We start from the raw sequence: 27,034 nt of genomic DNA, 5'->3' as shown, positions 1-27,034 counted from the left end.
CACAGACGGAGGGAATGCGCACAGACTTTTATCCAGAGCTGCGGTATCGAGACCCAGACGGCACAGCATTGAAGTGAGAGTGGGTGGAAAGGAGATAGAGAGAGAGATCAGAGAGACACAGGTGTTTGAGGGAACGGAGAGGAGAGGGAGACAGTGTGGTAGAGAGGAAGAAAGGGAGATAAATATAAAGAGGTTGGAAGAGGGAGCGGAGAAATAGCAGGCGGAGAAAGGTCGAGGAAATAGGGAGGAGATGGGGTAGAGACAGTTAAAAGGAGCGAGGAAGAACGGGATGGGGATGGAGAGAAAGAACGGGATAGATGGAGATCGGGGTTTTCCATGTGTGGTGAGGAGAATGGGGTTGGGAAAAGAGGAGAATAGAGAAGCAGGTACGGCAGAGAATGTAGGGAGAATTTTGAGAAGATGGAGTGAGTGAGAGTGGAGGAGGGATAAGGAAGGGAAAGACGGGGTAAGCATTTGATTCAAGTCGGTTCTCCGGGCTGTTGACAGAGAATCTGGATCTTTTCAGGAATATCCGGACAGCAGGGGGCAGACTTCTCGCAGATGAAATGGTGTTCATCATTAATGCAATTTTCACCACTTCTGCTCGATTTACATTCACTGCAGGAGGGCCTTCCGGAGGACACATTGTACAGCAGACCATGGACATCATTCCTATTAATAAATGGTTAAAAATTTTGAACAGAGACAATACAGATACGGCGGAACACGAGACCGTCGCCAAATTAATCCCATTAAATCCAGACAATCACTACAGCCCTATGTCGTTCTCAGAATAATCACAGTGTCCCAATTTCTCCCCACTGCTCTGTGTCAGTCGACAGATTAATCCAACTAACCACCTCCCCCACAGCCACCGGCCCGTCGTCCCGCGGTATCTACAGTCCTGTGGCAGTCCCAGTGCGAATAGAACACACCCATTTATCCCGTCAGATCTAATTCAGTCCCCAAACAAATCCAAGAATCCCAACCCCCCACAGACGTACGCGGTTCCGGAATTAATCCCATCGGTACAATCTGATCCTCCAACGCTCTGTCGGGCCGAAAATACATCCCACGGCTCCTCCCTCTCCCGGCAGTTCATGACCGTCTCCAGATTAATCCCATTGCCTCTCACTGCTCCCTCAGCCATGTGTCAGTCAGCAGACTGGACCCACTGACCGCCTCTGTACCCATATCCCCGTATTGGTCTCCAATCTAATCCAGTTGTCCCACTCTCTCCCCCCAGATCAGTGTCAGACCCCAAAATGATCCAGTTGTCCCATTCTCTCCCCCCAGATCAGTGTCAGACCCCAAACTGATCCTGCTGCATAACTCTTTCTCACAGGGCAAGGCCTGTCGCCAAACTAATCCGAATCTGTCTCCTGCGCCCCACTGCTTTCTGTCAGACTCCAAGCTAATTCCACTGCATCACCCAATTCCCGCAGCCTTGCGTCAGTCACAAAAATAATCCCAGGGGAATAATCTCCGGAGTCCACTGACAATCGTCAAAAGTATTTCACTGCCCTGTCCCGTGACAGACACGTATCGTTCCCTAAAATATTCCCGTGGTATCGTCCTCTTCCGACAACAAATTCCAGTACCCCACCCTCTTCTCACAAACCTACTTCAGTCCGTAAACCAATCCCATTTTCTCCCCTCAAGACAGTGTCATTCCCCATCTCCCACTCACAGATCAGTCCAAATCTCACCCGTTCGAGCATTTTCCAACCCAGTAAGCAACGTTCTGGTGGACAAGAGAGTGGAAAACAGAACTCTGTAAAATTAAATTCCTTCAATTAATGCCGAGAATAGAAAACTGTTTACGGGAGAGTGCGATGGGATGGTGTGGAGGGAGATTCACTCTGTGTCTGACCCCCGGAGTGTGTGATGGGAACGTGTGCAGGGAGATTCACTCTGTGCCTGACCCCGGGAGTGTGTGATGGGACGGTGTGGAGGGAGATTCACTCTGTGTCTGACCCCGGGAGTGTGTGATGGGACTGTGTGGAGGGAGATTCAGTCTGTGTCTGACCCCGGGAGTGTGTGATGGGACGATGTGGAGAGAGATTCACTCTGTGTCTGACCCCGGGAGTGTGTGATGATTCCTGTGTTACTGTGGGATCTTCTCGTGCTGTGACACATACCGTTTCATCCGTTGAATTGACTTCGACCAGTCTGAAGTTAAGGTATGAACATTCTTGCATCGCTCTGGGGAAAGATGTTGTATATTTGGATACGTAATAACGCCGGTCTGTATTTGAGAACCAGTCCTTGGAACAGGTTTTCTCTGGAAATCAGGAACAAGAACCAATGAGACACAAAGTGAATCTCTCGTCACACTGTCCTATCGCCCACGCCCGGGGAGAGACACAAAATGAGGTTCCCTCCACAACGGCCCATCACAGAGTGACAGGAACAGGCACTGAGTTAAGATCCCTCCAACTGATCCATCACAGACTCTCCAGTCAGGCACAGTTTGACGCTACCTCTGCCCTCCCCTGATACACTCACAGAGTCAGGCACAAACTGATGCTCGCTCCACACCATCCCATCAACGTTCCCTGATACACTGACGGAGACAGACACAGAATGATCCTCGCGTTACACCATCCTATCACACACTCAGTGTGTCAGAAACAGAGCGATGCTCCCTCCACGCCGTCCCATCAGAGACCCCGAATCAAACACGGAGTGTGAAGCTCCCTCCATTGGGCGACTTCACACAGCCTCTGGGCCGGACCCAGAGTGAAGATCCCTCCACACTCTCCACTCTCCCGCGGTCAGACACAGAGTGAAACACTCTCTCTCTCTCTCTCTCTCTCTCTCTCTCTCTCTCTCTCTCTCTCTCTCTCTCTCTCTCTCTCTCTCTCTCTCTCTCTCTCTCTCTCTCTCCTCTCCACTGCCACATCACACACACATAGGTTCAGACTGCACACTGGTTACTCTCAACTCTAACGCCCTTGCGGTCTGAAACAGAGTGAATCTCACTCCACACCGTACTATCACACATCCATGCAGTGAGAAACAGAATAAGCTGCTGTTAAAGTATCCAACCGCACACTCCAGGGTTCAGACAAAGTGCAGCTCCTTCAGCAGCTTCCGATTACAGACACCCGGAAAAAGACATGGAGTGAAACTCTGTCTCAGTCTCCCATGACACAGGCGCAGGGTCAAACACAGTGTGCACCATCCGCACCTTCTCACCACACTCTCCCGGAATCAGATACAAAATGAAACTCCCACCACTCACTCCATAGCCTCATCACACATTACAACGGTCAGACGTGGAGTGAGGTTTCCTGCACTCCGTCCGGTCACACTATTCCAGGGGTAAGATTCCGGGTTTTACTCACGCCACTCCGTATCATCACACACTCCGGGGTCAGGCACAGAGTGAAACTCCCTACACACCGTCCCATCACACACTCCCGGGGTCAGACACAGATTGAATCTCCCTCCACACCGTCTCATCACATATTCCCGGGGTCAGACACAGTGTGAATCTCTCTCCGCACCGTCCCGGCACAAACTCCTGGGGTCAGACACAGATTGAATCTCCCTCCACACCGTCCCATCACACACTCCTGGGGTCAGACACAAAGTGAATCTCCCTCCGCACCGTCCCGTCACACACACGCGGGGTCAGACACAGAGTGAATCTCCCTACACACCGTACTATCACACATCCATGCAGTGAGACACAGAGCTAAGCTGCTCTCACAGTATCCAATCGCACACTCCAGGGATCAAACACAGTGTAGCTCCTTCAGCAGCTTCCGATTACAGACACCCGGAAAAAGACATGGAGTGAAACTCTGTCTCAGTCTCCCATGACACAGGCGCAGGGTCAAACACAGTGTGCACCATCCGCACCTTCTCACCACACTCTCCCGGAATCAGATACAAAATGAAACTCCCTGCACTCACTCCATAGCCTCATCACACATTCCAACGGTCAGACGTGGAGTGAGGTTTCCTGCACTCCGTCCGGTCACACTATTCCAGGGGTAAGATTCCGGGTTTTACTCACGCCACTCCGTATCATCACACACTCCGGGGTCAGGCACAGAGTGAAAGTCCCTACACACCGTCCCATCACACACTCCCGGGGTCAGGCACAGAGTGAAACTCCCTACACACCGTCCCATCACACACTTCCGGGGTCAGACACAGATTGAATCTCCCTCCACACCGTCTCATCACATATTCCCGGGGTCAGACACAGTGTGAATCTCTCTCCGCACCGTCCCGGCACAAACTCCTGGGGTCAGACACAGATTGAATCTCCCTCCACACCGTCCCATCACACACTCCTGGGGTCAGACACAAAGTGAATCTCCCTCCGCACCGTCCCGTCACACACACGCGGGGTCAGACACAGAGTGAATCTCCCTACACACCGTACTATCACACATCCATGCAGTGAGACACAGAGCTAAGCTGCTCTCACAGTATCCAATCGCACACTCCAGGGATCAAACACAGTGTAGCTCCTTCAGCAGCTTCCGATTACAGACACCCGGAAAAAGACATGGAGTGAAACTCTGTCTCAGTCCCCTTGACACAGGCGCAGGGTCAAACACAGTGTGCACCATCCGCACCTTCTCACCACACTCTCCCGGAATCAGATACAAAATGAAACTCCCTCCACTCACTCCATAGCCTCATCACACATTCCAACGGTCAGACGTGGAGTGAGGTTTCCTGCACTCCGTCCGGTCACACTATTCCAGGGGTAAGATTCCAGGTTTTACTCACGCCACTCCGTATCATCACACACTCCGGGGTCAGGCACAGAGTGAAAGTCCCTACACACCGTCCCATCACACACTCCCGGGGTCAGAAAAAGATTGAATCTCCCTCCACACCGTCCCATCAAACACTACCGGGGTCAGACAAAGAGTGAATCTCCCTCGACACCGTCCCATCACCCACTCTCGGGGTCAGACAGAGAGTGAATTTCCCTCCACACGGTTTCATCACACACTCCCGGGGTCAGACACAGAGTGAATCTCCCTCCATACCGTCCCATCACACACTCCCGGTGTCAGACACAGAGTGAATCTCCCTCCACACCGTCCCATCACACACTCCCGGTGTCTGACACAGAGTGAATCTCCCTACACACCGTCCCATCACACACTCCCGGGGTCAGACACAGATTGAATCTCCCTCCACACCGTCTCATCAAACATTCCCGGGGTCAGACACAGTGTGAATCTCTCTCCGCACCGTCCCGACACAAACTCCTGGGGTCAGACACAGATTGAATCTCCCTCCACACCGTCCCATCACACACTCCTGGGGTCAGACACAAAGTGAATCTCCCTCCGCACCGTCCCGGCACAAACTCCTGGGGTCAGACACAGAGTGAATCTCCCTCCAAACCGTCCCGTCACGAACAACCGGGGTCAGACACAGAGTGAATCTCCCTCCACACCGTCTCATCACACGCTCCCCGGGTCAGACACAGAGTGAAGCTCCCTCCAGACCGTCCCATCACACACTCCTGGGGTCAGACACAGACTATATCTCCCTCCACAGCGTCTCATCACACGCTCCCCGGGTCAGACACAGAGTGAATCTCCCTCCAGACCGTCCAATCACACACACCTGGGGTCAGACACAGAGTGAATCTCCCTCCGCACCGTCTCGTCACACACTCCTGGGGTCAGACACAGAGTGAATCACCGTCCACAACGTCCCGTCACACACACGCGGGGTCAGACACAGAGTGAATCTCCCTCCACACCGTCCCATCATACACTCCCGGGGTCACACACAGAGTGAATCTCCCTACTCACAGTCCCATCACGCTCTCCCGTGGAAAGACACAGAGTGAATCTCCCACCGCAACGTCTTACCACACACTCCCAGGATCAGACACAGAGTGAATCTCCCTCCGCACCGTCCCGTCACACACTCCTGGGGTGAGACACAGAGTGAACTTCCCTCCCCACCGTCCCGTCACACACACGCGGGGTCAGACACAGAGTGAATCTCCCTACACACCGTACTATCACACATCCATGCAGTGAGACACAGAGCTAAGCTGCTCTCACAGTATCCAATCGCACACTCCAGGGATCAAACACAGTGTAGCTCCTTCAGCAGCTTCCGATTACAGACACCCGGAAAAAGACATGGAGTGAAACTCTGTCTCAGTCTCCCATGACACAGGCGCAGGGTCAAACACAGTGTGCACCATCCGCACCTTCTCACCACACTCTCCCGGAATCAGATACAAAATGAAACTCCCTCCACTCACTCCATAGCCTCATCACACATTCCAACGGTCAGACGTGGAGTGAGGTTTCCTGCACTCCGTCCGGTCACACTATTCCAGGGGTAAGATTCCGGGTTTTACTCACGCCACTCCGTATCATCACACACTCCGGGGTCAGGCACAGAGTGAAAGTCCCTACACACCGTCCCATCACACACTCCCGGGGTCAGAAACAGATTGAATCTCCCTCCACACCGTCCCATCACACACTACGGGGGTCAGACAAAGAGTGAAACTCCCTCGACACCGTCCCATCACCCACTTCCGGGGTCAGACAGAGAGTGAATTTCCCTCCACACGGTTTCATCACACACTCCCTGGGTCAGACACAGAGTGAATCTCCCTCCATACCGTCCCATCACACACTCCGGGTGTCAGACACAGAGTGAATCTCCCTCCACACCGTCCCATCACACACTCCCGGTGTCTGACACAGAGTGAATCTCCCTACACACCGTCCCATCACACACTCCTGGGGTCAGACACAGAGTGAATCTCCGTCCACAACGTCCCGTCACACACACGCGGGTTCAGACACTGAGTGAATCTCCCTCCACACCGTGCCATCACACTCCCAGGGTCAGACACAGAGTGAATCTCCCTCCACACCGTCCCATCATACTCTCCCGGGGTCACACACAGAGTGAATCTCCCTCCTCACAGTCCCATCACGCTCTCCCGTGGTCAGACACAGAGTGAATCTCCCACCGCAACGTCTTACCACACTCTCCCAGGATCAGACACTGAGTGAATCTCCCTCCATACCGTCCCATCACACACTCCGGGTGTCAGACACAGAGTGAATCTCCCTCCACACCGTCCCATCACACACTCCCGGGGTCAGACACAGATTGAATCTCCCTCCACACCGTCTCATCACACATTCCCGGGGTCAGACACAGTGTGAATCTCTCTCCGCACCGTCCCGACACAAACTCCTGGGGTCAGACACAGATTGAATCTCCCTACACACCGTCCCATCACACACTCCTGGGGTCAGACACAAAGTGAATCTCCCTCGAAACCGTCCCATCACACACTCCCGGGGTCAGACAGAGAGTGAATTTCCCTCCACACGGTTTCATCACACACTCCCGGGGTCAGACACAGAGTGAATCTCCCTCCATACCGTCCCATCACACACTCCCGGTGTCAGACACAGAGTGAATCTCCCTCCACACCGTCCCATCACACACTCCCGGTGTCTGACACAGAGTGAATCTCCCTACACACCGTCCCATCACACACTCCCGGGGTCAGACACAGAGTGAATCTCCCTCCACACCGTCTCATCACACGCTCCCCGGGTCAGACACAGAGTGAAGCTCCCTCCAGACCGTCCCATCACACACTCCTGGGGTCAGACACAGAGTGAATCTCCCTCCACAGCGTCTCATCACACGCTCCCCGGGTCAGACACAGAGTGAATCTCCCTCCGCACCGTCTCGTCACACACTCCTGGGGTCAGACACAGAGTGAATCTCCGTCCACAACGTCCCGTCACACACACGCGGGTTCAGACACTGAGTGAATCTCCCTCCACACCGTGCCATCACACTCCCAGGGTCAGACACAGAGTGAATCTCCCTCGACACCGTCCCATCATACACTCCCGGGGTCACACACAGATTGAATCTCCCTCCTCACAGTCCCATCACGCTCACCCGTGGTCAGACACAGAGTGAATCTCCCACCGCTACGTCTTACCACACACTCCCAGGATCAGACACAGAGTGAATCTCCCTCCACAGCGTCTCATCACACGCTCCCCGGGTCAGACACAGAGTGAATCTCCCTCCGCACCGTCTCGTCACACACTCCTGGGGTCAGACACAGAGTGAATCTCCGTCCACAACGTCCCGTCACACACACGCGGGTTCAGACACAGAGTGAATCTCCCTCCACACCGTGCCATCACACTCCCAGGGTCAGACACAGAGTGAATCTCCCTCGACACCGTCCCATCATACACTCCCGGGGTCACACACAGAGTGAATCTCCCTCCTCACAGTCCCATCACGCTCACCCGTGGTCAGACACAGAGTGAATCTCCCACCGCAACGTCTTACCACACACTCCCAGGATCAGACACAGAGTGAACTTCCCTCCCCACCGTCCCGTCACACACACGCGGGGTCAGGCACAGAGTGAAACTCCCTACACACCGTCCCATCACACACTCCCGGGGTCAGACACAGAGTGAATCTCCCTCCACACCGTCCCGTCACACACACGCGGGGTCAGGCACAGAGTGAAACTCCCTACACACCGTCCCATCACACACTCCCGGGGTCAGACACAGAGTGAATCTCCCTCCACACCGTCTCATCACACATTCCCGGGGTCAGACACAGTGTGAATCTCTCTCCGCACCGTCCCGACACAAACTCCTGGGGTCAGACACAGATTGAATCTCCCTCCACACCGTCCCATCACACACTCCTGGGGTCAGACACAAAGTGAATCTCCCTCCGCACCGTCCCGTCACACACTCCTGGGGTCAGACACAGAGTGAATCTCCCTCCAAACCGTCCCGTCACAAACAACCGTGGTCAGACACAAAATGAATCTCCCTCCACACCGTCTCATCACACGCTCCCAGGGTCAGACACAGAGTGAAGCTCCCTCCAGACCGTCCAATCACACACACCTGGGGTCAGACACAGAGTGAAGCTCCCTCCGCACCGTCCCGTCACACACTCCTGGGGTCAGACACAGAGTGAATCTCCGTCCACAACGTCCCGTCACACACACGCGGGGTCAGACACTGAGTGAATCTCCCTCGACACCGTCCCATCATACACTCCCGGGGTCACACACAGAATGAATCTCCCTCCTCACAGTCCCATCATGCTCTCCCGTGGTCAGACACAGAGTGAATCTCCCACCGCAACGTCTTACCACACACTCCCAGGATCAGACACAGAGTGAATCTCCCTCCGCACCGTCCCGTCACACACTCCTGGGGTGAGACACAGAGTGAACTTCCCACCCCACCGTCCCGTCACACACACGCGGGGTCAGACGCAGAGTGAATCTCCCTACACACCGTCCCGTCACACACACACGCGTGGTCAGACACTGAGTGAATCTCCCTCCACACCGTCCCATCACACTCCCCGGGTCAGACAGAGAGTGAATCTCCCTTAACACCGTCCCATCACACACTCCCAGTGTCACACACACACAGTGAATCTCCCTCCTCACCGTCCCATCACACACTCTCGCAGTCAGACACAGAGTGAATCTCCCTCCGCACAGTCCCATCACTCTCTCCCGTGGTCAGACACAGAGTGAATCTTATTTCACACCGTCCCAACACAAACTCCCGGGGTCAGACACAGAGTGAATCTCCCACCGCACCGTCTTATCACACACTCCCAGGATCAGACAAAGAGTGAATCTCCCTCCGCAGCGTTCCGTCACACACTCCTGGGGTCAGACCCAGAGGGAATCACCCTCACGACCGTCCCGTCACACACTCCTGGGGTCAGACACGGAGTGAATCTCCCTCCCCAACGTCCCGTCACACACACTCCTGGGGTCAGACACAGAGTGAATCTCCCTGCGCACCGTCCTGTCACACACTCCTGGGGTCAGACACAGAGTGAATCTCCCTCCACACCGTCCCGTCACACACACGCGTTGTCAGACACAGAGTGAATCTCCCTCCACACCGTCTTATCACACACTCCCAGGATAAGGCACTGAGTGAATCTCCCTCCATACCGACTCATCAAACACTCCTGGGGTCAGACACAGAGTGCATCTCCCTCCACATCGTCCCATCACACACTCCTGGGGTCAGACACAGAGTGAATCTCCCTCCCCTCCGTCCCGTCAAACACACGCGGGGTCAGACACAGAGTGAATCTCCCTCCACACCGTCCCATCACACACGCTCGGGGTCAGACACAGAGTGAATCTCCCTCCACACCGTCTCATCACACATTCCCCAGGTCAGACACAATGTGAATCTCCCACCGCTCCGTCTTATCACACACTCCCAGGATCAGACACAGAGTGAATCTCCCTCCACATCGTCCCATCACACACTCCTGGGGTCAGACATAGAGTGAGTCTCCCTCCGTACCGTCCCATCACACACTCCCGGGGTGAGACACAGAGTGAACTTCCCTCCCCACCGTCCCGTCACACACACGCGGGGTCAGACACAGAGTGAATCTCCCTACACACCGTACTATCACACATCCATGCAGTGAGACACAGAGCTAAGCTGCTCTCACAGTATCCAATCGCACACTCCAGGGATCAAACACAGTGTAGCTCCTTCAGCAGCTTCCGATTACAGACACCCGGAAAAAGACATGGAGTGAAACTCTGTCTCAGTCTCCCATGACACAGGCGCAGGGTCAAACACAGTGTGCACCATCCGCACCTTCTCACCACACTCTCCCGGAATCAGATACAAAATGAAACTCCCTCCACTCACTCCATAGCCTCATCACACATTCCAACGGTCAGACGTGGAGTGAGGTTTCCTGCACTCCGTCCGGTCACACTATTCCAGGGGTAAGATTCCGGGTTTTACTCACGCCACTCCGTATCATCACACACTCCGGGGTCAGGCACAGATTGAATCTCCCTCCACACCGTCTCATCACACATTCCCGGGGTCAGACACAGTGTGAATCTCTCTCCGCACCGTCCCGACACAAACTCCTCGGGTCAGACAAAGATTGAATCTCCCTCCGCAACGTCCCGTCACACACTCCTGGGGTCAGACACAGAGTGAATCTCCCTCCAAACCGTCCCGTCACAAACAACCGGGGTCAGACACAGAGTGAATCTCCCTCCACACCGTCTCATCACACGCTCCCCGGGTCAGACACAGAGTGAAGCTCCCTCCAGACCGTCCCATCACACACTCCTGGGGTCAGACACAGAGTGAATCTCCCTCCACAGCGTCTCATCACACGCTCCCCGGGTCAGACACAGAGTGAATCTCCCTCCAGACCGTCCAACCACTCACCTGGGGTCAGACACAGAGTGAATCTCCGTCCGCACCGTTCCGTCACACACTCCTGGGGTCAGACACAGAGTGAATCTTCGTCCACAACGTCCCGTCACACACACGCGGGGTCAGACACTGAGTGAATCTCCCTCCACACCGTGCCATCACACTCCCAGGGTAAGACACAGAGTGAATCTCCCTCGACACCGTCCCATCATACACTCCCGGGGTCACACACAGAGTGAATCTCCCTCCTCACAGTCCCATCACGCTCTCCCGTGGTCAGACACAGAGTGAATCTCCCACCGCAACGTCTTACCACACACTCCCAGGATCAGACACAGAGTGAATCTCCCTCCGCACCGTCCCGTCACACACTCCTGGGGTGAGACACAGAGTGAACTTCCCTCCCCACCGTCCCGTCACACACACGCGGGGTCAGACACAAAGTGAATCTCCCTACAGACCGTCCCGTCACACACACACGCGTGGTCAGACACTGAGTGAATCTCCCTCCACACCGTCCCATCACACTCCCCGGGTCAGACAGAGAGTGAATCTCCCTTAACACCGTCCCATCACACACTCCCAGTGTCACACACACAGTGAATCTCCCTCCTCACCGTCCCATCACACACTCTCGGGGTCAGACACAGAGAGAATCTCCCTCCGCACAGTCCCATCACTCTCTCCCGTGGTCAGACACAGAGTGAATCTTATTTCACTCCGTCCCAACACAAACTCCCGGGGTCAGACACAGAGTGAATCTCCCACCGCACCGTCTTATCACACACTCCCAGGATCAGACAAAGAGTGAATCTCCCTCCGCAGCGTTCCGTCACACACTCCTGGGGTCAGACACAGAGTGAATAACCCTCACGACCGTCCCGTCACACACTCCTGGGGTCAGACACGGAGTGAATCTCCCTCCACACCGCACCATCACACACTCCCGGGGTCAGACACAGGGTGAATCTCCCTCCCCAACGTCCCGTCACACACACGCGGTGTCAGACACAGAGTGAATCTCCCTCCCCACCGTCCCATCACACACTCCCGGGGTCAGACACAGAGTGAATCTCCCTCCGCACCGTCCCGTCACACACACGCGGTGTCAGACACAGAGTGAATCTCCCTCCACACCGTCCCATCACACACTCCCGGGATCAGACACAGAGTGAATTTCCCTCCACAACGTCCAATAACACATTATTCCCGGGGTCAGACACAGAGTGAATCTTCCTCCACACCGTCCCATCACACACTCCCGGGGTCAGACACAGAGTGGATCTCCCTCCACACCGTCCCATCACACACTCCCGGGATCAGACACAGAGTGAATCTCCCACCGCAACGTCTTACCACACACTCCCAGGATCAGACACAGAGTGAATCTCCCTCCGCACCGTCCCGTCACACACTCCTGGGGTGAGACACAGAGTGAACTTCCCTCCCCACCGTCCCGTCACACACACGCGGTGTCAGACACAGAGTGAATCTCCCTCCACACCGTCCCATCACACACTCCCGGGATCAGACACAGAGTGAATTTCCCTCCACTCCGTCCAATAACACATTATTCCCGGGGTCAGACACAGAGTGAATCTTCCTCCACACCGTCCCATCACACACTCCCGGGGTCAGACACAGAGTGGATCTCCCTCCACACCGTCCCATCACACACTCCCGGGATCAGACACAGAGTGAATCTCCCTCCACACCGTCCCATCACACACACCCGGGATCAGACACAGAGTGAATCTCCCTCCACATCCTCCCGCCACACACTCCTGGGGTCAGACACGGAGTGAATCTCCCTCCCCAACGTCCCGTCACACACACGCGGTGTCAGACACAGAGTGAATCTCCCTCCACACCGTCTTATCACACACTCCCAGGATAAGGTACTGAGTGATTCTCCGTCCACATCGTCCCATCACACACTCCTGGGGTCAGACACAGAGTGAATCTCCCTGCGCACCGTCCTGTCACACACTCCTGGGGTCAGACACAGAGTGAATCTCCCTCCACACCGTCCCATCACACACTCCCGGGGTCAGGCACAGAGTGAATCTCCCTCCGCATCGTCACATCACACACTCCTGGGGTCAGACACAGAATGAATCTCCCTCCGCACCGTCCCATCACACACTCCCGGGGTCAGACACAGAGTGAATCTCCCTCCGCACCGTCCTGTCACACACTCCTGGGGTCAGACACAAAGTGAATCTCCCTCCGCACCGTCCCGTCACACACTCCTGGGGTCAGACACAGAGTGAATCTCCCTCCAAACCGTCCCGTCACAAACAACCGTTGTCAGACACAAAATGAATCTCCCTCCACACCGTCTCATCACACGCTCCCCGGGTCAGACACAGAGTGAAGCTCCCTCCAGACCGTCCAATCACACACACCTGAGGTCAGACACAGAGTGAAGCTCCCTCCGCACCGTCCCGTCACACACTCCTGGGGTCAGACACAGAGTGAATCTCCGTCCACAACGTCCCGTCACACACACGCGGGGTCAGACACTGAGTGAATCTCCCTCCACACCGTGCCATTACACTCCCAGGGTCAGACACAGAGTGAATCTCCCTCGACACCGTCCCATCATACACTCCCGGGGTCACACACAGAATGAATCTCCCTCCTCACAGTCCCATCATGCTCTCCCGTGGTCAGACACAGAGTGAATCTACCACCGCAACGTCTTTCCACACACTCCCAGGATCAGACACAGAGTGAATTTCCCTCCGCACCGTCCCGTCACACACTCCTGGGGTGAGACACAGAGTGAACTTCCCACCCCACCGTCCCGTCACACACACGCGGGGTCAGACGCAGAGTGAATCTCCCTACACACCGTCCCGTCACACACACACGCGTGGTCAGACACTGAGTGAATCTCCCTCCACACCGTCCCATCACACTCCCCGGGTCAGACAGAGAGTGAATCTCCCTTAACACCGTCCCATCACACACTCCCAGTGTCACACACACACAGTGAATCTCCCTCCTCACCGTCCCATCACACACTCTCGCAGTCAGACACAGAGTGAATCTCCCTCCGCACAGTCCCATCACTCTCTCCCGTGGTCAGACACAGAGTGAATCTTATTTCACACCGTCCCAACACAAACTCCCGGGGTCAGACACAGAGTGAATCTCCCACCGCACCGTCTTATCACACACTCCCAGGATCAGACAAAGAGTGAATCTCCCTCCGCAGCGTTCCGTCACACACTCCTGGGGTCAGACCCAGAGGGAATCACCCTCACGACCGTCCCGTCACACACTCCTGGGGTCAGACACGGAGTGAATCTCCCTCCCCAACGTCCCGTCACACACACTCCTGGGGTCAGACACAGAGTGAATCTCCCTGCGCACCGTCCTGTCACACACTCCTGGGGTCAGACACAGAGTGAATCTCCCTCCACACCGTCCCGTCACACACACGCGTTGTCAGACACAGAGTGAATCTCCCTCCACACCGTCTTATCACACACTCCCAGGATAAGGCACTGGGTGAATCTCCCTCCATACCGACTCATCAAACACTCCTGGGGTCAGACACAGAGTGCATCTCCCTCCACATCGTCCCATCACACACTCCTGGGGTCAGACACAGAGTGAATCTCCCTCCGCACCGTCCTGTCACACACTCCTGGGGTCAGACACAGAGTGAATCTCCCTCCACACCGTCCGGTCACTCACTCCCAGGATCAGACACAGAGTGAATCTCCCTCCGCAGCGTCCGGTCACACATTCCTGGGGTCAGACACAGAGTGAATCTCCCTCCCCTCCGTCCCGTCAAACACACGCGGGGTCAGACACAGAGTGAATCTCCCTCCACACTATCCCATCACACACGCTCGGGGTCAGACACAGAGTGAATCTCCCTCCACACCGTCTCATCACACATTCCCCGGGTCAGACACAATGTGAATCTCCCACCGCTCCGTCTTATCACACACTCCCAGGATCAGACACAGTGTGAATCTCCCTCCACATCGTCCCATCACACACTCCTGGGTCAGACATAGAGTGAGTCTCCCTCCGTACCGTCCCATCACACACTCCCGGGGTGAGACACAGAGTGAACTTCCCTCCCCACCGTCCCGTCACACACACGCGGGGTCAGACACAGAGTGAATCTCCCTACACACCGTACTATCACACATCCATGCAGTGAGACACAGAGCTAAGCTGCTCTCACAGTATCCAATCCCACACTCCAGGGATCAAACACAGTGTAGCTCCTTCAGCAGCTTCCGATTACAGACACCCGGAAAAAGACATGGAGTGAAACTCTGTCTCAGTCTCCCATGACACAGGCGCAGGGTCAAACACAGTGTGCACCATCCGCACCTTCTCACCACACTCTCCCGGAATCAGATACAAAATGAAACTCCCTCCACTCACTCCATAGCCTCATCACACATTCCAACGGTCAGACGTGGAGTGAGGTTTCCTGCACTCCGTCTGGTCACACTATTCCAGGGGTAAGATTCCGGGTTTTACTCACGCCACTCCGTATCATCACACACTCCGGGGTCAGGCACAGATTGAATCTCCCTCCACACCGTCTCATCACACATTCCCGGGGTCAGACACAGTGTGAATCTCTCTCCGCACCGTCCCGACACAAACTCCTCGGGTCAGACACAGATTGAATCTCCCTCCACACCGTCCCATCACACACTCCTGGGGTCAGACACAAAGTGAATCTCCCTCCGCACCGTCCCGTCACACACTCCTGGGGTCAGACACAGAGTGAATCTCCCTCCAAACCGTCCCGTCACAAACAACCGGGGTCAGACACAGAGTGAATCTCCCTCCACACCGTCTCATCACACGCTCCCCGGGTCAGACACAGAGTGAAGCTCCCTCCAGACCGTCCCATCACACACTCCTGGGGTCAGACACAGAGTGAATCTCCCTCCACAGCGTCTCATCACACGCTCCCCGGGTCAGACACAGAGTGAATCTCCCTCCAGACCGTCCAATCACTCACCTGGGGTCAGACACAGAGTGAATCTCCGTCCGCACCGTTCCGTCACACACTCCTGGGGTCAGACACAGAGTGAATCTTCGTCCACAACGTCCCGTCACACACACGCGGGGTCAGACACTGAGTGAATCTCCCTCCACACCGTGCCATCACACTCCCAGGGTCAGACACAGAGTGAATCTCCCTCGACACCGTCCCATCATACACTCCCGGGGTCACACACAGAGTGAATCTCCCTCCTCACAGTCCCATCACGCTCTCCCGTGGTCAGACACAGAGTGAATCTCCCACCGCAACGTCTTACCACACACTCCCAGGATCAGACACAGAGTGAACTTCCCTCCCCACCGTCCCGTCACACACACGCGGGGTCAGACACAAAGTGAATCTCCCTACAGACCGTCCCGTCACACACACACGCGTGGTCAGACACTGAGTGAATCTCCCTACACACCGTCCCATCACACACTCCCGGGGTCAGACACAGATTGAATCTCCCTCCACACCGTCTCATCACACATTCCCGGGGTCAGACACAGTGTGAATCTCTCTCCGCACCGTCCCGACACAAACTCCTGGGGTCAGACACAGATTGAATCTCCCTCCACACCGTCCCATCACACACTCCTGGGGTCAGACACAAAGTGAATCTCCCTCGAAACCGTCCCATCACACACTCCCGGGGTCAGACAGAGAGTGGATTTCCCTCCACACGGTTTCATCACACACTCCCGGGGTCAGACACAGAGTGAATCTCCCTCCATACCGTCCCATCACACACTCCCGGTGTCAGACACAGAGTGAATCTCCCTCCACACCGTCCCATCACACACTCCCGGTGTCTGACACAGAGTGAATCTCCCTCCACACCGTCTCATCACACGCTCCCCTTGTCAGACACAGAGTGAAACTCCCTCCAGACCGTCCCATCACACACTCCTGGGGTCAGACACAGAGTGAATCTCCCTCCACAGCGTCTCATCACACGCTCCCCGGGTCAGACACAGAGTGAATCTCCCTCCGCACCGTCTCGTCACACTCTCCTGGGGTCAGACACAGAGTGAATCTCCGTCCACAACGTCCCGTCACACACACGCGGGTTCAGACACTGAGTGAATCTCCCTCCACACCGTGCCATCACACTCCCAGGGTCAGACACAGAGTGAATCTCCCTCGACACCGTCCCATCATACACTCCCGGGGTCACACACAGAGTGAATCTCCCTCCTCACAGTCCCATCACGCTGACCCGTGGTCAGACACAGAGTGAATCTCCCACCGCAACGTCTTACCACACACTCCCAGGATCAGACACAGAGTGAACTTCCCTCCCCACCGTCCCGTCACACACACGCGGGGTCAGGCACAGAGTGAAACTCCCTACACACCGTCCCATCACACACTCCCGGGGTTAGACACAGAGTGAATCTCCCTCCACACCGTCCCGTCACACACACGCGGGGTCAGGCACAGAGTGAAACTCCCTACACACCGTCCCATCACACACTCCCGGGGTCAGACACAGAGTGAATCTCCCTCCACACCGTCTCATCACACATTCCCGGGGTCAGACACAGTGTGAATCTCTCTCCGCACCGTCCCGACACAAACTCCTGGGGTCAGACACAGATTGAATCTCCCTCCACACCGTCCCATCACACACTCCTGGGGTCAGACACAAAGTGAATCTCCCTCCGCACCGTCCCGTCACACACTCCTGGGGTCAGACACAGAGTGAATCTCCCTCCAAACCGTCCCGTCACAAACAACCGTGGTCAGACACATAGTGAATCTCCCTCCACACCGTCTCATCACAAGCTCCCCGGGTCAGACACAGAGTGAAGCTCCCTCCAGACCGTCCAATCACACACACCTGGGGTCAGACACAGAGTGAAGCTCCCTCCGCACCGTCCCGTCACACACTCCTGGGGTCAGACACAGAGTGAATCTCCGTCCACAACGTCCCGTCACACACACGCGGGGTCAGACACTGAGTGAATCTCCCTCCACACCGTGCCATTACACTCCCAGGGTCAGACACAGAGTGAATCTCCCTCGACACCGTCCCATCATACACTCCCGGGGTCACACACAGAATGAATCTCCCTCCTCACAGTCCCATCATGCTCTCCCGTGGTCAGACACAGAGTGAATCTCCCACCGCAACGTCTTACCACACACTCCCAGGATCAGACACAGAGTGAATCTCCCTCCGCACCGTCCCGTCACACACTCCTGGGGTGAGACACAGAGTGAACTTCCCACCCCACCGTCCCGTCACACACACGCGGGGTCAGACACAGAGTGAATCTCCCTACACACCGTCCCGTCACACACACGCACGCGTGGTCAGACACTGAGTGAATCTCCCTCCACACCGTCCCATCACACTCCCCGGGTCAGACAGAGAGTGAATCTCCCTTAACACCGTCCCATCACACACTCCCAGTGTCACACACACACAGTGAATCTCCCTCCTCACCGTCCCATCACACACTCTCGCAGTCAGACACAGAGTGAATCTCCCTCCGCACAGTCCCATCACTCTCTCCCGTGGTCAGACACAGAGTGAATCTTATTTCACACCGTCCCAACACAAACTCCCGGGGTCAGACACAGAGTGAATCTCCCACCGCACCGTCTTATCACACACTCCCAGGATCAGACAAAGAGTGAATCTCCCTCCGCAGCGTTCCGTCACACACTCCTGGGGTCAGACCCAGAGGGAATCACCCTCACGACCGTCCCGTCACACACTCCTGGGGTCAGACACGGAGTGAATCTCCCTCCCCAACGTCCCGTCACACACACTCCTGGGGTCAGACACAGAGTGAATCTCCCTGCGCACCGTCCTGTCACACACTCCTGGGGTCAGACACAGAGTGAATCTCCCTCCACACCGTCCCGTCACACACACGCGTTGTCAGACACAGAGTGAATCTCCCTCCACACCGTCTTATCACACACTCCCAGGATAAGGCACTGAGTGAATCTCCCTCCATACCGACTCATCAAACACTCCTGGGGTCAGACACAGAGTGCATCTCCCTCCACATCGTCCCATCACACACTCCTGGGGTCAGACACAGAGTGAATCTCCCTCCGCACCGTCCTGTCACACACTCCTGGGGTCAGACACAGAGTGAATCTCCCTCCACACCGTCCGGTCACTCACTCCCAGGATCAGACACAGAGTGAATCTCCCTCCGCAGCGTCCGGTCACACATTCCTGGGGTCAGACACAGAGTGAATCTCCCTCCCCACCGGCCCGTCAAACACACGCGGGGTCAGACACAGAGTGAATCTCCCTCCACACCGTCTCATCACACATTCCCCGGTTCAGACACAATGTGAATCTCCCACCGCTCCGTCTTATCACACACTCCCAGGATCAGACACAGAGTGAATCTCCCTCCACATCGTCCCATCACACACTCCTGGGGTCAGACATAGAGTGAGTCTCCCTCCGTACCGTCCCATCACACACTCCCGGGGTGAGACACAGAGTGAACTTCCCTCCCCACCGTCCCGTCACACACACGCGGGGTCAGACACAGAGTGAATCTCCCTACACACCGTACTATCACACATCCATGCAGTGAGACACTGAGCTAAGCTGCTCTCACAGTATCCAATCGCACACTCCAGGGATCAAACACAGTGTAGCTCCTTCAGCAGCTTCCGATTACAGACACCCGGAAAAAGACATGGAGTGAAACTCTGTCTCAGTCTCCCATGACACAGGCGCAGGGTCAAACACAGTGTGCACCATCCGCACCTTCTCACCACACTCTCCCGGAATCAGATACAAAATGAAACTCCCTCCACTCACTCCATACCCTCATCACACATTCCAACGGTCAGACGTGGAGTGAGGTTTCCTGCACTCCGTCCGGTCACACTATTCCAGGGATAAGATTCCGGGTTTTACTCACGCCACTCCGTATCATCACACACTCCGGGGTCAGGCACAGATTGAATCTCCCTCCACACCGTCTCATCACACATTCCCGGGGTCAGACACAGTGTGAATCTCTCTCCGCACCGTCCCGACACAAACTCCTCGGGTCAGACACAGATTGAATCTCTCTCCACACCGTCCCATCACACACTCCTGGGGTCAGACACAAAGTGAATCTCCCTCCGCACCGTCCCGTCACACACTCCTGGGGTCAGACACAGAGTGAATCTCCCTCCAAACCGTCCCGTCACAAACAACCGGGGTCAGACACAGAGTGAATCTCCCTCCACACCGTCTCATCACACTCTCCCCGGGTCAGACACAGAGTGAAGCTCCCTCCAGACCGTCCCATCACACACTCCTGGGGTCAGACACAGAGTGAATCTCCCTCCAGACCGTCCAATCACTCACCTGGGGTCAGACACAGAGTGAATCTCCGTCCGCACCGTTCCGTCACACACTCTCGGGGTCAGACACAGAGTGAATCTCCCTCCGCACAGTCCCATCACTCTCTCCCGTGGTCAGACACAGAGTGAATCTTATTTCACTCCGTCCCAACACAAACTCCCGGGGTCAGACACAGAGTGAATCTCCCACCGCACCGTCTTATCACACACTCCCAGGATCAGACAAAGAGTGAATCTCCCTCCGCAGCGTTCCGTCACACACTCCTGGGGTCAGACACAGAGTGAATCACCCTCACGACCGTCCCGTCACAAACTCCTGGGGTCAGACACGGAGTGAATCTCCCTCCACACCGCACCATCACACACTCCCGGGGTCAGACACAGGGTGAATCTCCCTCCCCAACGTCCCGTCACACACACGCGGTGTCAGACACAGAGTGAATCTCCCTCCCCACCGTCCCATCACACACTCCCGGGGTCAGACACAGAGTGAATCTCCCTCCGCACCGTCCCGTCACACACACGCGGTGTCAGACACAGAGTGAATCTCCCTCCACACCGTCCCATCACACACTCCCGGGATCAGACACAGAGTGAATTTCCCTCCACACCGTCCAATAACACATTATTCCCGGGGTCAGACACAGAGTGAATCTTCCTCCACACCGTCACATCACACACTCCCGGGGTCAGACACAGAGTGGATCTCCCTCCACACCGTCCCATCACACACTCCCGGGATCAGACACAGAGTGAATCTCCCTCCACACCGTCCCATCACACACACCCGGGATCAGACACAGAGTGAATCTCCCTCCACATCGTTCCGTCACACACTCCTGGGGTCAGACACGGAGTGAATCTCCCTCCCCAACGTCCCGTCACACACACGCGGTGTCAGACACAGAGTGAATCTCCCTCCACACCGTCTTATCACACACTCCCAGGATAAGGCACTGAGTGATTCTCCGTCCACATCGTCCCATCACACACTCCTGGGGTCAGACACAGAGTGAATCCCCCTGCGCACCGTCCTGTCACACACTCCTGGGGTCAGACACAGAGTGAATCTCCCTCCACACCGTCCCATCACACACTCCCGGGGTCAGACACAGAATGAATCTCCCTCCGCACCGTCCCATCACACACTCCCGGGGTCAGACACAGAGTGAATCTCCCTCCGCATCGTCCCATCACACACTCCTGGGGTCAGACACAGAATGAATCTCCCTCCGCACCGTCCCATCACACACTCCCGGGGTCAGACACAGAGTGAATCTCCCTCCGCACCGTCCTGTCACACACTCCTGGGGTCAGACACAGAGTGAATCTCCCTCCACACCGTCCGGACACTCACTCCCAGGATCAGACACAGAGTGAATCTCCCTCCGCAGCGTCCCGTCACACATACCTGGGGTCAGACACAGAGTGAATCTCCCTCCCCACCGTCCCGTCAAACACACGCGGGGTCAGACACAGAGTGAATCTCCCTCCACACCGTCCCATCACACACGCTCGGGGTCAGACACAGAGTGAATCTCCCTCCACACCGTCTCATCACACATTCCCCGGGTCAGACATAGTGTGAATCTCCCACCGCTCCGTCTTATCACACACTCCCAGGATCAGACACAGAGTGAATCTCCCTCCACATCGTCCCATCACACACTCCTGGGGTCAGACATAGAGTGAGTCTCCCTCCGTACCGTCCGATCACACACTCTCGGGGTCACACACAGAGTGAATCTCCCTCCTCACAGTTCCATCACGCACTCCCGGCGGCAAACACAGAGTGAAGCTCCCTCCTCACCGTCCTATCACACACTCCCTGCGTCAGACACAGAGTGAATCTCCCTCCGCACAGACCCATCACACTCTCCCGTGGTCAGACACAGAGTGAATCTCCCTTCACACCGTCCCATCACACTCTCCCGGGGTCAGACACAGAGTTTATCTCCCTCCACACCGTCTTATCACACACGCCCGGGGTCAGACACAGAGTGATTCTCCCTCCACACCCTCCCATCACACACTCCCGTGGTCAGACAGAGTGATTCCACCTACACAATTTTCCATCGCACACTCCTGGGGTTAGACACAGAGTGAATCTCCCTCCAAACCGTCCCGTCACAAACAACCGGGGTCAGACACAGAGTGACTCTCCCTCCACACCGTCTCATCACACGCTCCACGGGTCAGACACAGAGTGAAGCTCCCTCCAGACCGTCCCATCACACACTCCTGGGGTCAGACACAGAGTGAATCTCCCTCCACAGCGTCTCATCACACGCTCCCCGGGTCAGACACAGAGTGAATCTCCCTCCAGACCGTCCAATCACACACACCTGGGGTCAGGCACAAAGTGAATCTCCCTCCGCACCGTCCCGTCACACACTCCTGGGGTCAGACACAGAGTGAATCTCCGTCCACAACGTCCCGTCACACACACGCGGTGTCAGACACAGAGTGATTCTCCGTCCACATCGTCCCATCACACACTCCAGGGGTCAGACACAGAGTGAATCTCCCTCCGCACCGTCCTGTCACACACTCCTGGGGTCAGACACAGAGTGAATCTCCCTCCACACCGTCCCGTCACACACACGCGTGGTCAGACACTGAGTGAATCTCCCTCCACACCGTCCCATCACACTCCCCGGGTCAGACAGAGAGTGAATCTCCCTTAACACCGTCCCATCACACACTCCCAGTGTCACACACACAGTGAATCTCCCTCTTCACAGTCCCATCATGCTCTCCCGTGGTCAGACACAGAGTGAATCTCCCACCGCAACGTCTTTCCACACACTCCCAGGATCAGACACAGAGTGAATCTCCCTCCGCACCGTCCCGTCACACACTCCTGGGGTGAGACACAGAATGAACTTCCCACCCCACCGTCCCGTCACACACACGCGGGGTCAGACACAGAGTGAATCTCCCTACACACCGTCCCGTCACACGCACACGCGTGGTCAGACACTGAGTGAATCTCCCTCCACACCGTCCCATCACAATCCCCGGGTCAGACAGAGAGTGAATCTCCCTTAACACCGTCCCATCACACACTCCCAGTGTCACACACACAGTGAATCTCCCTCCTCACCGTCCCATCACACACTCTCGCAGTCAGACACAGAGTGAATCTCCCTCCGCACAGTCCAATCACTCTCTCCCGTGGTCAGACACAGAGTGAATCTTATTTCACACCGTCCCAACACAAACTCCCGGGGTCAGACACAGAGTGAATCTCCCAACGCACCGTCTTATCACACACTCCCAGGATCAGACAAAGAGTGAATCTCCCTCCGCAGCGTTCCATCACACACTCCTGGGGTCAGACACAGAGTGAATCACCCTCACGACCGTCCCATCACTCTCTCCCGTGGTCAGACACAGAGTGAATCTTATTTCACACCGTGCCAACACAAACTCCTGGGGTCAGACACAGAGTGAATCTCCCACCGCACCGTCTTATCACACACTCCCAGGATCAACAAAGAGTGAATCTCCCTCTGCAGCGTTCCGTCACACACTCCTGGGGTCAGACACAGAGTGAATCACCCTCACGACCGTCCAGTCACACACTCCTGGGGTCAGACACGGAGTGAATCTCCCTCCCCAACGTCCCGTCACACACACGCGGTGTCAGACACAGAGTGATTCTCCGTCCACATCGTCCCATCACACACTCCAGGGGTCAGACACAGAGTGAATCTCCCTCCGCACCGTCCTGTCACACACTCCTGGGGTCAGACACAGAGTGAATCTCCCTCCACACCGTCCCGTCACACACACGCGTGGTCAGACACTGAGTGAATCTCCCTCCACACCGTCCCATCACACTCCCCGGGTCAGACAGAGAGTGAATCTCCCATAACACCGTCCCATCACACACTCCCAGTGTCACACACACAGTGAATCTCCCTCTTCACAGTCCCATCAAGCTCTCCCGTGGTCAGACACAGAGTGAATCTCCCACCGCAACGTCTTTCCACACACTCCCAGGATCAGACACAGAGTGAATCTCCCTCCGCACCGTCCCTTCACACACTCCTGGGGTGAGACACAGAATGAACTTCCCACCCCACCGTCCCGTCACACACACGCGGGGTCAGACACAGAGTGAATCTCCCGACACACCGTCCCGTCACACACACACGCGTGGTCAGACACTGAGTGAATCTCCCTCCACACCGTCCCATCACAATCCCCGGGTCAGACAGAGAGTGAATCTCCCTTAACACCGTCCCATCACACACTCCCAGTGTCACACACACAGTGAATCTCCCTCCTCACCGTCCCATCACACACTCTTGCAGTCAGACACAGAGTGAATCTCCCTCTGCACAGTCCCATCACTCTCTCCCGTGGTCAGACACAGAGTGAATCTTATTTCACACCGTCCCAACACAAACTCCCGGGGTCAGACACAGAGTGAATCTCCCAACGCACCGTCTTATCACACACTCCCAGGATCAGACAAAGAGTGAATCTCCCTCCGCAGCGTTCCATCACACACTCCTGGGGTCAGACACAGAGTGAATCACCCTCACGACCGTCCCGTCACACACTCCTGGGGTCAGACACGGAGTGAATCTCCCTCCACACCGTCCCGTCACACACACACGCGGTGTCAGACACAGAGTGAATCTCCCTCCACACCGTCTTATCACACACTCCCGGGGTCAGACACAGAGTGAATCTCCCTCCACACCGTCTTATCACACTCTTCCGGGGTCAGAGACAGAGTGAATCTCCCTCCACACAGACCCATCACTCACTCCCGGGGTCAGACACAGAGTGAATCTCCCTCCAGACCGTCCAATCACACACACCTGGGGTCAGACACAGAGTGAATCTCCCTCCGCACCGTTCCCTCACACACTCCTGGGGTCAGACACAGAGTGAATCTCCGTCCACAACGTCCCGTCACACACACGCGGGGTCAGACACTGAGTGAATCTCCCTCCACACCGTGCCATCACACTCCCAGGGTCAGACACAGAGTGAATCTCCCTCGACACCGTCCCATCATACACTCCCGGGGTCACACACAGAGTGAATCTCCCTCCTCACAGTCCCATCATGCTCTCCCGTGGTCAGACACAGAGTGAATCTCCCACCGCAACGTCTTAACACACACTCCCAGGATCAGCCACAGAGTGAATCTCCCTCCGCAGCGTTCCGTCACACACTCCTGGGGTCAGACACAGAGTGAATCACCCTCACGACCGTCCCGTCACACACTCCTGGGGTCAGACACGGAGTGAATCTCCCTCCCCAACGTCCCGTCACACACACGCGGTGTCAGACACAGAGCGAATCTCCCTCCACATCGTCCCATCACACACTCCTGGGGTCAGACACAGAGTGAATCTCCCTGCGCACCGTCCTGTCACACACTCCTGGGGTCAGACACAGAGTGAATCTCCCTCCACACCGTACCGTCACACACACGCGGTGTCAGACACAGAGCGAATCTCCCTCCACACCGTCTTATCACACACTCCCAGGATAAGGCACTGAGTGAATCTCCCTCCGCATCGTCCCATCACAAACTCCCGGGGTCAGACACAGAGTGAATCTCCCTCCACACCGTCCGGTCACTCACTCCCAGGGTCAGACTCAGAGTGAATCTCCCTCCGCAGCGTCCCGTCACACATTCCTGGGGTCAGACACAGAGTGAATCTCCCTCCCCACCGTCCCATCACACACGCTCGGGGTCAGACACAGAGTGAATCTCCCTCCACACCGTCTTATCACACACTCCCGGGGTCAGACACAGAGTGAATCTCCCTCCCCACCGTCCCGTCACACACACGCGTTGTCAGACACAGTGTGAATCTCCCTCCACACCGTCCCGTCACACACACGCGTTGTCAGACACAGAGTGAATCTCCCTCCACACCGTCTTATCACACACTCCCAGGATAAGGCACTGAGTGAATCTCCCTCCATACCGACTCATCAAACACTCCTGGGGTCAGACACAGAGTGCATCTCCCTCCACATCGTCCCATCACACACTCCTGGGGTCAGACACAAGAGTGAATCTCCCTCCGCACCGTCCTGTCACACACTCCTGGGGTCAGACACAGAGTGAATCTCCCTCCACACCGTCCGGTCACTCACTCCCAGGATCAGACACAGAGTGAATCTCCCTCCGCAGCGTCCGGTCACACATTCCTGGGGTCAGACACAGAGTGAATCTCCCTCCCCACCGGCCCGTCAAACACACGCGGGGTCAGACACAGAGTGAATCTCCCTCCACACCGTCTCATCACACATTCCCCGGTTCAGACACAATGTGAATCTCCCACCGCTCCGTCTTATCACACACTCCCAGGATCAGACACAGAGTGAATCTCCCTCCACATCGTCCCATCACACACTC

The 27,034-nt window shown here is 56.0% G+C and overlaps 1 protein-coding gene across 1 annotated transcript in view; it reads right to left on the bottom strand.

Annotated features, from left to right (window-relative positions):
• Positions 1-309: 309 nt before the first annotated feature.
• The window catches only part of LOC140720064 (uncharacterized), a 124,133-nt gene continuing 97,408 nt past the window's right edge, over positions 310-27,034 (bottom strand). Inside the window, exons 4-6 of the mRNA XM_073034963.1 lie at positions 2,142-2,284; positions 1,710-1,774; positions 310-672 (exon numbers count right to left, since the gene is read on the bottom strand). Of these exons, the coding sequence (XP_072891064.1) occupies positions 480-672; positions 1,710-1,774; positions 2,142-2,284 (401 nt within the window). The 3' untranslated portion in view covers positions 310-479. The remainder of the gene's footprint in view (positions 673-1,709; positions 1,775-2,141; positions 2,285-27,034) is intronic.

The sequence above is a fragment of the Hemitrygon akajei genome, unplaced genomic scaffold, assembly GCF_048418815.1.
Source record: "Hemitrygon akajei unplaced genomic scaffold, sHemAka1.3 Scf000035, whole genome shotgun sequence".
Taxonomy (NCBI): domain Eukaryota; kingdom Metazoa; phylum Chordata; class Chondrichthyes; order Myliobatiformes; family Dasyatidae; genus Hemitrygon; species Hemitrygon akajei.
This window is presented reverse-complemented; position numbering and strand designations above follow the sequence as displayed.